The sequence below is a fragment of the Cavia porcellus genome, unplaced genomic scaffold, assembly GCF_034190915.1.
Source record: "Cavia porcellus strain 051 isolate PalLab524CR breed Dunkin Hartley unplaced genomic scaffold, mCavPor4.1 scaffold_1, whole genome shotgun sequence".
Lineage (NCBI taxonomy): Eukaryota > Metazoa > Chordata > Mammalia > Rodentia > Caviidae > Cavia > Cavia porcellus.
Genome location: NW_026947484.1, coordinates 73,699,516 through 73,715,022, shown reverse-complemented (window position 1 = coordinate 73,715,022; position 15,507 = coordinate 73,699,516). Strand labels below are relative to the sequence as shown.

General features: G+C 39.5%; 1 protein-coding gene across 42 annotated transcripts in view; it reads right to left on the bottom strand.

Annotated features, from left to right (window-relative positions):
- Trpm3 (transient receptor potential cation channel subfamily M member 3) overlaps positions 1-15,507 on the bottom strand; it is a 764,333-nt gene that overhangs the window by 251,030 nt on the left and 497,796 nt on the right. For 41 of the 42 annotated variants that reach the window (XM_063249808.1, XM_063249797.1, XM_063249827.1 and 38 more), the window contains exons 2-4: positions 14,831-14,910; positions 11,758-11,962; positions 1,131-1,344 (exon numbers count right to left, since the gene is read on the bottom strand). In XM_063249808.1, coding sequence (XP_063105878.1) covers positions 1,131-1,344; positions 11,758-11,962; positions 14,831-14,910 — 499 coding nt within the window. The remainder of the gene's footprint in view (positions 1-1,130; positions 1,345-11,757; positions 11,963-14,830; positions 14,911-15,507) is intronic. The other variant, XM_063249994.1, reaches the window with a different exon arrangement.

Here is a 15,507-nt window from a genome sequence, read left to right as displayed (position 1 = left end):
GATGCAATTTCTAATCTTTAATTTTCCTTTCAAATGAACATCATTATAAAAGACTTGTAAGATACATTTTCTAAGATGTCCCTATTTATCAAAGTTCTGCTATTACTCAAGAAAAAATTCATACATAGTACCATCCCCTAGCTGAACACTGAGATGGACTTTGATTTCTCATCTATTTACACATATCTAGTTTGCATAGCCTGAGCAGTTCAGTACATCACCCACCGTATTTCACACTGATTCATAGTCATATAAAATACTTTAAGTAATAAACACGTGATCTGGGTGTAGTGACACATTCCTGTAATCCCAACACTCGGGGCTGCTGAGATAGGATCACATGGTTGAGCCCAACTTGGAAAACTGAGCAAGATCCTGTCTCAGGGACAGAGACATGGTGGCTGGAGATGTAATACAGTGCAAAGGCCCTTGGATCAGTCCCTGGTACTGTAAAAAAAAAAAAATCTATCTATCTCAAAACACAAAATCCCAGGGCCCAGGGATGTAGCTCAGTGGCACAATGCCTGCCTGGTAAGTACAAGGTCCTGAGTTCAATTCCTGATACCAACAAATAAAAAAACCACACACATACACACAGTACCCCAGACTTGCATCACAATTTGGGTCCCAGATGGAAAGGCCATTTACAAAAATTGAAGCTATTTGGTATCAAACTTGAAATCACTTAAAGAATAGGCACGATTTCTAACTTAAAGTAAATGAAATTCTTTGAACAATTATTAGAGGCTGATGTGTAGCTCGGTGGTAACGCACTTGCCAAGCACTACAAAAACAAATAATTGGGTATTTACATAACAACTTGAACTACTGCAAGTATTGCAAAATTTCATTAGTTATGCTTCCAAATTACTAGGAAGTCAAGCATGCACTCTAGGAAGTCAAGCATGCACTCTCCAAACCCATTTCTTATCTGTAGCAATTCTTTTTTTTTTTTTTTTTTTTTTTGTCTTAGCTGGGAAATAGCTGTGGGCTGTCATTTAGGGAATGGAGATGGAGAGGCAGTGAATGTGAGCCCCCAGGGAGGACGAAGTGGGGGAACAGAAGGAAATCAGCTGCGGTATCATATCCTCAGGGCTCTCTGTTGCCTTTTTTTGAACCTTTCCAATTACCTGTGTTCACGCCTCCTGTGAATATCCATGCTCCAGTGGTCATCGCCGCTTTGATGAGCCCCTTCCCGAAGACTTGCTTGAGTTTGGGCTGAAGCTCAAAGTTCTGCAGGCCGCCATGGACAGAGATGAGAAGCTTGGGGAGCTCCAACTGCCATTCCTTGGTCATCAGGTGGAGGAGGAGATCGGGTTTCGTATCAAAAGACACTCGCACATACTGCAAGGGGCAAGGCTGTCGGTTAGAAGCTGCCTGCCTTCGTCAACTGCATTTCTGTGTGTCACTACTCAAAGCAAACGTCTCATGTGAAGCCAGGTTTTGCAAGATCATTTCCCTTACCAAAGAAGCATTCATGAGAAGAGAGACTTAGCATTTTTGAAGGGTTTCTGGAAATTGTGAGTTATTGCAAGCTCGAAAATGATTTGATTTTTAAATAATACTTTAAGCACAGTTTTCCTGTAAGGAGTTCTTTGTTTAAAAGGAAATATGTTTGCATTTTACCATTTTTTAACATGTGTGCTATAATTCAAGTTTTTCTAATACAACTAATCCCTTCAAATAAACTAGATGCAGGTATAACTGAGTTTGTTTTCTGTGATCCTATTATTCTGAAAGGTTTTGAAAAAAATTCTACAATTCTATATAGTACAATGAAACATTTCAAATAAGTAGCAGCAGGTTGTATTTATGTCTAAAACAATGCTCACTAATAGTTTTTTGTTTTAGTTTTAAAAGACAAGTGCCACTACAGACCTGTTCCTCACACACCCAACATCTTCAATGTGCTAGGACAAATTATGTCAGTCCAAAGTTTCAGAGTCAGAAATAATATTTTCCAAAATGAGATCCAATTGTATTTTCTGACTGCCAAAGGTTAGAGAATTTATCTCTAGCCAAATTTACTGAGGCAAATTTTAAAGTATATACAATAGGCACAACCTTTATGTCCATTAGGGAAGATCAGGAATGGAAAACTAGGATATCAGTGACTATGAGGTAAATCTGTAAAAGTATGGATTGAAAAATATGATAATAATTATACCTATTTCATGGTAGAATCGGATAGTACTATAGCACTAGACAATCTAGTACCTAAATTGGAAATAAAGTGATAGCATTCTGAAGTCTTTATCTTGTATAAGTGAGAAGAAAATAGTATTAACACTTCAAAGTTAATACCAGGGACCAGATATGCATACATTAACTCACATTTTTACAGGAAAATTTTTCTTAATAAGGAAGAATACATTATAATGATAAACTGTATAGTAAATACATATAACAGTAACAGTTGTTTTATCAAGTGTTATATACTACATATAATTGTGTGTGCCGTGCTTTTCTAAGATTGGCAGTGCAGTTGTTTATATCAAAATGACAAATATATGAATGATATTTGGTGCTATGACATTAAGATTTCTATGACATCTCTAGGTGATAGGCATTTTTCAGCTCCATCTTATGGGATCACCATTGTTCATGTGATCGCTATTGACTGAAATATTGCACGAGATTATTTACTATATTTAGGGTGACGTATTTTACACGTTCCATTTGATGTGCACCTCCCAAGAATAAGGAAGTTGGTAGCGTCCACACTTTCATAGTGGGGCAGAGGGATTCATCTTGTTTCCATGTTCACACTGCTAGGAAGGGCTAATGACAGGATTCACATGCCAACTATAACTCCAGAGCACTTCCTCTTGAACTCAAAAAATAGTAGTGGCTCTTCTCCATATTTCTCCTTTTCCTTTACCCATAACCAAACTGGAAATCCTAATGATCCATTTATTAAAATCCTGTCTTCATGTAGACCCTTCTCTCTCTCTTCTCAAAGGCTGTCAGTTTGGATAATGGCCATCACCTCCTCCTGGCTTCTCTGACACTGAGCTCTCTAATGAATATCAGCAGGCTGACTTCCTTCTCCAACCCCTTTGATCATATTATTTCTTCATTTAAATGATTACATCATATGAAACTTATTCTGGCAATTATGATCCTCCAAAATTTGGCCTTTCCCTTCCCCTACTGAGAAGTTTCTTCTACTTTACTGTACATTTGGCTAATACTATACCCCAAAGACTAGGTACTGATGTTTTTATCTTTCCATGATAGAAATCATTGATTTTTCAAAGGATCTGCAGAATTCAAAGTGACTTTTGCCAAGAATATAAGCTCATACTGAATGTAAGCAATATTACTATCAGTCAAGCCCAAGGTGTTATTGGTTCTGGTTGTTTCTTTCCTATGATGTTTTATCTCCCTTATTGCAAGGTTTTGAGAGAGGCATCTGTTGGACCTTACCATGTTCTTCAGCTCTGGCTGTGAATTAGGTACAATTTTAGAAATAAAATGAAGCTCAGAGATAGCTAAGCAATCATGGAACTCTAAATCTCATCCAACTCAATTCTTTTGTTGTATATGTTAAGACAGAGACCCAGGGAAGAGGCCTACCTAGGATTTTAAGAGTGGTTATCCTATAATCATTTAATCAATTACTAAAGCCATGTCATTAAAACTGCTGTTAACAGGCAAGGGTCTAGACCAGGCTGTATTATTCAGCCAGAACAGTAATATAATTCACCAGATAACTTGTCAAAACATGCAGTCTCTGATTCAGTAGGTCTGAAGTGGGGCCTGAGTTTCTGATTTTTAACCTGGGGACCACACATGAACCAGGGAGCATTATGGCTGGTGTCTACATGTCCCCCCAAAACCTCCTGCAGGCATGGCAGGGGCAGGCTTATCAGAGGTGCCTGAATCTAGAGTTTGTGATTGATTAACCCAATGTTGGGATTAAGGGTGTGAGTGATACACCCATCCTAGGGAAGGCAGCCTGCATACAATATAAGGGAGAGAAAAAAGGTTTTTTTCCTCTTTCGTTGTTTTTGCTGTCTTCTGCAACTCAGTTGCTCCTCTGCCTTGTGCCACCCTCTGTTGGAGCCAGCTGAGTATAGACTGAAACCTCTACATACTGTGAGCTAAATGAACTTTTTCTCTTTTAACTTTGGATGTCTGGCATTTTGTATCAGCAACAAGAAAAGTAACTAAGACAAGGAGTATAACTCTCCTTGAGACCAAACAGCCCAAATAGTGGGTGCTGTGGTAAAATGCACCTCCCAAAGACTATGTGTTGGAAACTTAATCATCATTGTCATTGAATGATTGAGTCTCGATGGTTCCACTCTCATGAATGGTTTAATGCTGCTATTGCAGGAAGAGGTTCCTGCACAGGGATGAGTCTGTGCCCCCTTCTCTCTTCCCTCAGGCACGCATGCTCTTGCTCTTCCACATTCTACAGTGGGATGATGTAGCAAGGTGAACCCTGCCAGCAATAAGCCCTTGGCCTGGAATTTCTCAGCCCCAGAACTGTAGAAATAAATCAGTATTGTTTTATTAATTACCCAGCTTCAGGTATTCTATTATAGAACTAAGACAGTATGTCTTATATTTGCAGTTGGGCCCAAGGGAAAAAAGAGCAGTCAATATTTTACATACAAATCAAAGAGAACATGGGGAAAATACTGGAAAAATCAAACCACAATAAATGTCAGAGTATACCAGCTGACAGGCTGTTCAACCTATCTCTAATAAATCTTACCACTTTTGATCAGGATTAATTCTTCTACACGGGAATGTTTGATTGACTATAGACATCTAGGAGTTGACAAACCTCATGATTCTTCAGTAGTGCTGAGAATTGAATGTTGCTTATTATTTCTGATTTACCGTGCTCTTCTTGTGAAGAATGAAAGGAAAGGTAAAGTATGTGAATGAATAAATTTGCTACTTTTTCTCTTTTTTTGGTTGTTGTTACTGAGGAACTCAAGTAAATGGTTGCATGTGTGTAGGGGTAAGAGAATAATTAAAACCAGGGCATAAAATTACATTTCAAGGTTATCTAAAGATTTCAGTTTTTAAATTATATTAATATGCTTATAAAATCAGGCTATTCAGTAAGCTTCCTAAATGCTTGAAATGTAATAGTGTGCTAAGTCAGCATTTTCAAGCTCAGAAATGCTTGCTGAGATCAATTAATCAACTCCTGTAAGTGGCCAATGTAATTTGGAATTAAGGTCTATTTTGGTTGTCAAGATAATCAATTTTAACCATCCACTTGGGAGTCTATTAATTCCTAAAGGGTAGCCTTCCTTAATGTTCATGTTCAATTTGGTCACAAGGACATTTCTCCGACATGGCACTCCTAGAGTTCCTCTGGACATTTGTGGCTATGCACTGAGGCACTGTCATTTGGCCAGTTTTGAGCATCCTGTCTTGTGAAGTGGGGGTGATCTTGACTGCCTCTTAGGTTACTGTATAGATTAAACTGTGAAACAAAGTATGTGACAGAATCACAAATGAAAATTAGAGAGAGGTCACATTCGCTAAATTGTGACTCTTATGTGCAACCAACTTGCCTTTATCTCTTTCAAATTTCCACATAGTTCTCTGTTTTTCAGCTGCAGTTATCCAAGGAGTGACTTGGGCAACAGGTATCTTTTTGTTGTTGTTCTTGTGGGGTTTGTTTGTTTGGTGTTGGGGTTAAACCCAGGGGCACTTTACCACTGAGCTACATCCCTGGTCATTTTTCTGCTGGACTTTGGACAGAGCCTCACTAAATTGCCCAGGCTGCCCTTGGATAGGATTCTCTTGCCTCAGTTTCCCAAGCAGCTGGGATTAGGAGTGTATGCCACCATATCTGCCTTGGTATTTAACTTCATAAAAAGAACACTTCCTCGACTACAGGCTTTAATTTCCTCAATTTATCATTTAAGACAGAAGCTGAGTTCACATACATTACTCATGTCTGGAATTATTGCCCGTTCTTCCTGCTAACATTAGTGTGTCTGCCTGGCAGCAGGAAGCCCTCACGTGATGGGTGAATGGTATTTGGCAGGTCTTGTGAAAAATAGAAGCTAGATTCAGTTGAAATCGCATTGTTTGGTTCATTCTTAGATGTATGGAGATCTATGTGCCCAGCAGTATTTTCATGAGAAAATGTATTTTGGTTTCCAAAAAACAAACTTGGAAATTAAATTCTATAAGTAAGTACATTACAAAACTAGAGATTTTCTTTCATTTGAAAGATAGAGGATTTGGTAACTAAAATTTTGGAGGCTTAGCTCTGCCTGGTGCTCATTTGATTAGCTCATTTTGATTAGCTGGTGATTCTGATTTTTTAAAAAAATTAAATATCTTCTCAGTACTTTATCATTAGAAGTGTTACTCTTCACTTATTAATGTCACTGGAATTCAGAGGTGTCACAAACACGCGACAGAATTTTTTTTCTCTTTATTGCACCCACAGTGGGCAAAGGCTGGAAAGTTGGGAAACACTCTATTCCTTAGAACACAAGGAAGCTGTTTTCTTTAATCAAATTCTTCCTTTAGCATTTTGAGCTCAGGCTTTGTAGAGCAACTTGGCTCTGCTAAGTCATCAGTCACTTCTTTGGCCTTAGATTTTGCCCATGTAACTTTGCCCAGCTGTTTTAATGAGAATGCTTTAACAAAATTGTACGCAAAGAAGATGCAAAGCAATAAATGTGGCTACATTCTTTGAAATGTTAGCCAATAAATCCTTTCTTCGAACTGCCAACCCATTGTTAATTAGTGGCAATAATCACTCCGTATTTGTTAAATAGTGTTTTCTCTGAATAATGGACCTACCATTGCTAAATCTGTTGTGATGGAATCTTTGATGCCTTTCTTTCAAGGCTGTATTGGCAAATTTGCCTCCCCTTTTCGTTGTGAAACATGATAAGCATCATTTCATTTCCTAAATATTCATAGCCAAATTTAAAGGGGACACTTGTAATTAAAACTGGCAAAGCAGAGTATGTCATATCAGACTGCTGAATAATTCTACTAATACCAACTTTCTAACTCCATGCAGCCTTTTGTTTTGCATCAAAGGTTTTAACGCTTATGACAGTTTAGTAGATACACAATGTCCCTAGAAAGAAAATATGTGGAATGGCATTCCGCTATTAAATTTAGTTTGATGACCAACAAAGCTTTGGAAGTAGAAGTGCCATGCTGTTTTAGTAATGTTTCAGGGTTAGGTATCAGGTCTTTATATAAGGGATGGATGATGATGATTGAAGCCTGAAGATTAAGAAATAATTTAGAACTTCACTAAGCATGTGAATAGGTCATAGCTAGGATTCTATGAATTTTCTGCCAGAGATATTTAGCATAAAGTCTTCCAGAAGCAAGGAGATGGGATGGTTTCCTGGCTGACTGGTTTTTCCTTTTCTATAGATCTTAGGTTAGGATTGGAAATATACAGGATATATTTTAGTTTTAGTCTTAATTTTAAAAAAAGACCATCTGAAGGAATTGCCAGTTTGGCTGTCTTGAGATGCTAAGGAGGAAGCCGGAAATCAATGGAGCAATTACAAAACCTCTTATGTTTTTGTAAAGCTGGTGGGCTACCACAGTCTAGAGATTACTTTTGTTTTGTTTTGCTCTTTTTTTAGGAGAGGGATTCATTTTGACCTCCTATTTGTTTATGTCCACCAATGATTCCCAGGTCAAATTTACATGATGCAAAGACAATTTTTAAATCCCATCCCCCAAGCATGCTAGGGAGGACAGTGTAAGGCCTAGATGCCTTGCTTCTGACAACCTCCACGTCCTCCTCAGTGCCCCACCTGTACCCCACTGCTCTGAGAGTAAGCCTTTCATCCTGGCCAACTCAATCATTAGAGCTCCGAGTGTGAAAATAAAGGCTAGGAGTAATTATCTAAATAATATGAAAACTATAATAAGGGGCTCAACCTGCTCTTAGCAAGGGAAAACCTACAAAGAATTATGCGACGACTTGAGAGGTGTAAACACACATCCTTAATTGGGCTACATGGATTTGGCCCACCAGCTGGCTCAGCATTAATTGAACACATGATTGGTAAGCAAATAAGATAGCCTGTAATCATGCTCAGCAAAGAATCTAGGGAGCCCTAGCTAAAGATGAGTCTTTGAGAAATCACACACTGGTTGGTGATGGCCCTCTTATGATTGATCTCAAAGGCAATTTTGGAAAGTTATGAGTTGTCCTAATGAACTGCTGGCACTGGCTACTTTGGGCTTCCAGTTTCAAAGGATACAGCTTGGTACTGAGGAGGAAGCCAGAGTCCTTTGCTTGCTATCACTTTTGCATGTCTCCTTCTATGTCAACTTGTCTCTGCAAAGTGCTGATTCTGTTGCTATTTTGCTGAGGCCTGTCAAGCCGAAGAACTGAGGGCCGTGTGCCACCAAGCATTTGGAAGGGCTCAGAAAATGGTTCTATTAACTTAGAATGTAATTTTACAAAGACCTTGTCCTGCTGATAGCTTTTGAGCTTAATTAACCTCATTAAATAGAGATTTTATAATCTGACAAAGTTTTCAAAAACCCTTATAAAAGAGTTAGAAACAAAATAATAATTAGCTTCTTGTCAACTATCCACATATATCTTCCCAAACAAAATAACTGCTGTATCAGTTCCAGGCACACAGGGCACAGATCAAACAGAGTTAAAGAGGTCCTTGGGAAGGTGGATTTAGGACTTGTCATTAAGTGATTGTGTGACTCTGAGAAAATAATTTAATTTCTCAGGGCTCAGTTACCTTCTCTATAACACAAGTAGAGGCACTGGGATTAATTAGGATTTTTCTAGCATGGCAGAACAGTGGAATAATCATGGTAAATTTGAAGGGAAAAAAAAAACAGGTTTCCCAAAAATCTATCTCATACTAACAAATGAGATTCTGGAAGTGAGTCTTGCATATGGGCATTTGTGAGTCCCATGGGTCACTCTGAGCCTCTAAGTTGATAACCACTCTATCCCATCTCTCAAGAATATTTGATGGCTAAAGAAAGGCCTGTGATAGATTCCTATACTGCCTGTGTTGTAGGACAGATTTATAGCTTCCCTAAGCAGAGATATGGATCCCACATGACCTGTGACATTTTATTAATGGACTTTCCCTTCTACTATAGCCTGCCAAGACTCCGCAGACTTTCCCAAGGTGCGCAGACCATCTCAACCTTTTGGGGACCCAAGGGCTTCATCCTGGATTGCCTTGAAGGAAAAAGTTAATATTGTATCATACTTTAAAAAATTAATATAATGTATATGCCTCTAGAGCTTTTTGGACTATATGAAAAATCATTTTAACTTTCAGGCATGCTTTTCAGAAGCAGGAACCCAGAGGCACCAAGTAAGCTGTCTGTGTCTCTGCAGTCCTTGAGAATTAGCCCTGCTCTATCTCTGCTCACTGGCATTCCTTTAGAGGCAGAGGCTGCCTGATTTTCCTCTGTCTCTACTGCATGCTGGTTTGCTAATGGAGGTGGGAGCTGATGAAGGCCCAGGTCTTAGCCTGCTGGGGTCAAGTCTACTTCTTTTTCCACACAGGAGAATCAGAATAGTTCCAGGGCAAGGCTCAGAGGCGCTGATGCTAGAGTGGTCAGCATAGCTGCCTTCCAAGGGCAAGTCTTCTAAAGGGACAAAGCACGAGGACCTCCATTTGTTTTAAATTCAGGAGGAATGAAAGGAAACCTAAGACTCCATTTGGCTTATCTGGTTCAGAAAGATTTTCCCTGCAGTGATCAGGCTGAGACCACTGAGGGCAGCTGTAACCTCAGAGCCAGCCTCATGGGCGTGTGACCAGCAGTCACACAGCTCAGAGTGCTCGGGGTTTGCTGTTTGTGAGTCTGCACTTTTGTCTTGAAATGCTTCATAGGTTTATTCTTGAGTTTGTGTTTGACAAGTGAAGTCTGATGAGACAGAGGTGCATGTATGGGGGGTGGGGACCTTTGCTCTCAAATGGTTCCTGGCCTTACCTCCTTGATGCCTCCCCAGGCTGGACTATGAAGATTTCAATGCAGGATATAAAGCAGCCATCTCTGCCTGGGGACCACAATGTTACAGTGTGTTTTGTGGGCACTAGTGGGGAGGTCACCCACCGTGGATAGTGATGAGATGCAAAACCTTGGGGTCCGAGGTCAGTCCCCAAAAGATAGATGAATGCATGTTTAGACAATGGCAAGCTTGGGGTATCGAGAGACTCAACTCAACGGGTAGCTCAGGACACCCGTACGTACACGTGTATACATGCTCCACCGTGACACTGAATATTAATGGAGTCATGAGCAGATGCTGGCCGCGTGCCTACTGGGTTAGAGGCACAGATCTGCAGGTACCATTCAAGTACACTGAAGGCAGAGGTTGTCCCACTCCACTGTCACTGCTCTCCTGTCATCCACTTCTTCACTTACAGCACTTTCCTTCCAGGGACACCTTGCATGGCTTTTAAACTGTGCTTTCTGGGGATCATATTTCTACGGTTCAAACCTATGCTGTAGACAAGAACTCTTCTGTATAAGGAGGAACCTCCCTTAAGGGGATAAGGAAATTCTCAGTCTCCATTTTCCTTAGCTCCTATTGATCAAGACTAAGCTATTTGTTTTCCCTTTTATAGGCAGCACCCTTTTCTTTCCCATGGATAACTCAAACTTGGTTTTAATTTAATCTATAGCTCAAAATTAATTTTTGTAGGGAAGATCTGTGAGATCAGTCAACCATTCTTGGTAAAGAGATTATTGCAGTGGGGCAAGAGGGAAGAGGACCAAAAAAGGGGAAAAGGAAGAGAAAAAAGGAGAGAGGTAGCTTCGTTTGGAAACTGTAACAAGTAGGAGGTGACTACCCTTGAATTTTGCAGAATGCTTCTCTCAGCCCAATTTTCTCTCCAAACTCAAAATACTACAGGCTGTGTCCCAGAGGAGCCACCTCCAACTGCTCTGTCCTCAGCTGACTCTCTGTGCTCAGTGGGAAGCAAGTTGCTTATACTAAAACATTTCTAGAATTTTCGGAACACATGCTAGACTTCTTGCAAAATCAGTCAGCCATGCAGGTAATGAACCATGATGAGAGCTGAAATTTGAAAGTGATGGCTCTGAAAATAAAATGTATATATTTTCTAAAACTACTTTAAAAATGATTTTTGTATGCAACTTTCTATTGAGAACATTATTGATCCTTGGGGAAAAAGGACTCAATATGGATGGTAAGATCTCTGTTAGAACAAGGAAGGAAATAGGCTAGGATGACCACTTCTGCCTTGGATGAGGAGAAATGCTTGTTACTAATAGAACAAAACAAACCTAGGGGAACACATTTTCCAGCAAGGTGATGGTAGCAAGGAAGTGTTTACAAAATGTCTAAGTGGATGTGACATAGATAGAAAATAATAAATAGTGGACAACTATAGAAAATAATCCTGATAAAGACAAATACCACATATTCTGAATAGTGATTAACAGAGGTTAAGGAAGACGGGTAAAGGGAGATTGGATTTTATCAGCACAGTCTGTGTGCATGAATATCACACTAAGCCCCATTCATATATACGATTAATACACATTAATCAAGAATAAAAGTAATAAAAAGTTATTCATTATTACTAATAATAGCTACTGTGTCTGAGCTCAGCCTCATTTCAAAAATCCCAGGAGAAACATAAGACTGATGGGCAAAATGAGAACAAGCCACCTCTTCAGGAAGTGACAGGGTTGGAACCAGATCTAAACCCCAGTCACGCCCTGCAGGATGGAAGATAGCATGGCAGAGGGTCCCATCGCCTCTCCATTTACCATGGCTTTGTTGGAGTGGCCTCCTCCTTGGAACTCAATGGTCCCGAAAGCATCTGTCGGGCTGAGCTGGGTGTGTTTGCTGATGGACCACTTCTCAGACTGGATGTCATTGCGGGAGAGACGACTTTCATTTTTCTCATTCTGAAGCACAGAGATACTGGGAGTGAGTCCGACATGCTGGCCTATCAGACGTCCACAGCAACACCTGTAACAGAAGAGGTTAGCGTGAAGCCCTTGGACCAGCCACCCCTTCAATACACACACAAGGCAACCTGTGACAGGAATGTCTAGCCATACCGACTAACTTGGCTCTCTTAGGTGAAATCCTACAGTGTGGCCATATGATGCAAATGGTGAGCTTAAGCTTTCTACGGTACATGTATCTCCTTTGTTTTTTCTTTCTTTCTTTTTTTCTTCTGTGGAAAGGGCCATGTCATTAACAAGCACCAGACAACTCAAAATGGTAAGCTCAGCCCTGTCCACCTCACCCACCCCACACAAATGAATGGTACCCCTGCTACCAAATGAAGTCCTATGTTTAAAGTGACTTTAACAAAGAAAATCGTTACTAATCAAGAGAGTTCAACCTTGATTGCACACTGGAATCACGGGGATTGGAAAAGCAAACAACTCTGGTGTCAGGATGGTACCCTATAACCTGTGACCTCAGACAGCAGTGAGTACAAGTGTCCCTGTACATTGTCATGAAAGTAACAAAAACCTATCTGACAAATTGTGATTTGCACCAGTTTTAACACCAGTTAACAAGCAGACTAACTCAAACCACAACAACCTACCATTTTGGAATTACGTTTTGTTGCCTGCAAACAGAATGGCCATGTAATGCCAGAAAACACAGGCCATTATTCAAAAGTTCTTATTTGTTCCTTTGTCCCCACCTTTTAACTGTTTAAGCTACAATGAGCCCGCTACTCTTCCTCATCCACACTTTTGTCACCTAAAATATTGCCATTTTTAAAGCATTTCTGTAGAGAGGACACCTGTGAGCCTAAGTTCTCTGGATTTTTCTATGCCTCCCATCTATCACGTCCTGCCTGGAGGACGCTAAAGAGCTTCCAGGGAAGGGTTTAAGATGCATATTTAAATGAAGAATTTCACTGATGTGAGTCACAGTCTAACTTGTCTCTCCCCAGTTGACATTCACTGTCAAATATCCAATTCTAAAAATAAAAATTTGCAGGCTTAAGTGTTCTTGAAGAAACAATTAAAAAATTCACAAGATATTTGAAAACTGAAAATTTGCACCTTCGATCAGGAAAATGTCTACATGTGTTATTACCCCTAGTACCACAATTACTAGGAATAACAGTCACAGTGAGTAGCTGCTGTTTATGGAACACTAATAATTTAGCATCCATTTAAGGAGAAAGCATTGTGGTTTTGAAGATTAGGTAAATTTTCCAAGGTTATACAGCTAGTCTCTATGACTGTATAATCTACATTCTAAACTGCTGTATTCAATTGCCTGTTCATAAAGGCATTTCCAGACACAGATGTGTTATGATGTATGACTGACAGATACAGTGAATTTTTAAATTAAAAAAATTATCACAGTAGAAGACATGTTGGCATCAATCCACATCAAAATATTCTCCCTTACTTTGAAAATACTTATGCCATTGTTATTCCTTTGTTGTCTTTTTGAGACAGTTTCAACTATGCAGTTCATGCTGGCCTTGAGCTCACTTTGCAGCCCAGGCTGATCTCAAACTTGCAACGATCCTCCTGCCTCAGCCTTCTGAGTTCTGGGGTTACAGGTATGTGCCACCATGCTCAGCTTTCTTTTGCCATTTCTGAAGCTGTTCTAGAAGTTCTTTCCTGTCTTTGCTTGAGTGTTATGGCAGCCTTGATGTCTTAAATCAATTGATGGTATTTACCTTTCATGGTCATTTTGGCTATGGGAAAGAGCCCTATATCCCCTGGTGCCAGATTTGGTGAATACGGTAGATGTGGTCAGGCTGTGATGACTTTGCATGCCTGTCTTTTTAGCAGATGGCACTTGGCAGTAACCTGCCACCAGGTATTTGATCATACCTTGTGTAAACATTCTTGAAAGAAGACTTACAGAAATGCTTTAAAAATGGCAAGAATGATAGGATGTGTGTTCAAAGTGAGGGAGAATATTTCGATGGGAATAAATGGCAAAGATGTCTTCTACAGCAATAAAAATTTTAAATTAAAATATTTACCATATATTTTAACTACTTCTTATATTCCAACCCAAATGCTTCCCACCTTACACACTACTGATCTTCAGGAAGGTAAGCAGGCACTAAAAATGTGCCGAGGAAGTCAAATGTGGTGGCACATGCCTGTAATCCCAGTACTCTGGGAGACTGAGGCAGGAAGAGCCCAGGTTCCAGCCCAGCCTGGGGAATCTAGCAAGGCTTTTCCTAGGGCTAAGGATACAGCTCCATGCAAAGGCCACTGGGGCTATGGGTTCAGTCTCTAATACAACCAAAAAATAATGTGGAGTAATCTGAAATTCTACAGTCTCATTGGTAATTTGCCAGGAGTCTTATTGAAAAGTACCTGTCTACTAGAGTAATACATGTTTAGAAGAAAAAACCAGTAACTGGTAACAAAAAAGTTCAGCCAAGTGTTATATTCAGAGATTAGTTGCTCTGCAAAGGTTTATTAGTTATTTGTACAGACTCTTAGACTAAGAATTAACTGTAGGTGTAAGACTCAATATATATAATCTATATTATATAGATATTTGAATGATTGCTTCAGAGCTGGGGGTGGGGAGTGGCTCATGCCTATAATCCTAGATGCTGAGACAGGGGACTCACGAATTTAATTTGAGGTGGCCTAGGAAATTTAGCAGGACCCTGTCTCAAAATAGAAAAATAAAAAGCATTAGTAATACAGCTCAGCACTCCTTGGGTTCATTCTCTGGCACCATAAGAAAGGGATACTTCAAAAGTGTTCAACAATAAAAACAGCCCTAAATTGGCAATGGATCCTGTACAGAGGGTAGTGATTACTATTATGTTCTGTCCCATAACTACGACTTCATATCTTGATAAATGACAGACAGTAAGGTTACCTATGGGGGTCTTTGGTGCTGGGTATAATGTGAACACATTCTCTTTTATAAAACGCTCTTTCTATCCAGGATTTCTGAGCCTGAAAGAGAGAGAGAGAGAGAAAAGATGAGATTAATATAACCTTTAAATAATTTTAACTAAGAAGCAAAATTTCATAATCATAACAGATTAGTTATCATAAGCTAAAATGAAATTAGAGCTATTTCACAAAGGTTACATATAAAAACAATGATTTCTAGGATCTACTAATTGGGTTAACCTTATAATACTGGAAATTAAAATAACCATGCTGAGAAAACATGGAACCATGTTTTTAGTGATGGAACCATCTAAATACATGATGACTTCTGAAGGATAGAAAGACAATGCTCTTTGGAGACAAAATGAACGTAGAAGGATAGAATGTTCTACCTGAAAAAAAAAAAAAAACAAAAAAACAAAAAAACAAAAAAAAAAACTATTAAAGGGGCTGGGGATCTGGGGATTTAGCTCAGCGGCATAAGCACCTGCTTTGTAAGCAGGCGGTCGTGAGTTCAATCCCTGGTACCGATAAAAATGAAAAAGACAAAAACAACAACAACAACAACAACAACAAAAAACAACAAAAAAGAATGTTCTACCTGTCGCCTGACAGAAAAAAAGTATTCCATGGTAGGCAGAGACACACCCAAACACA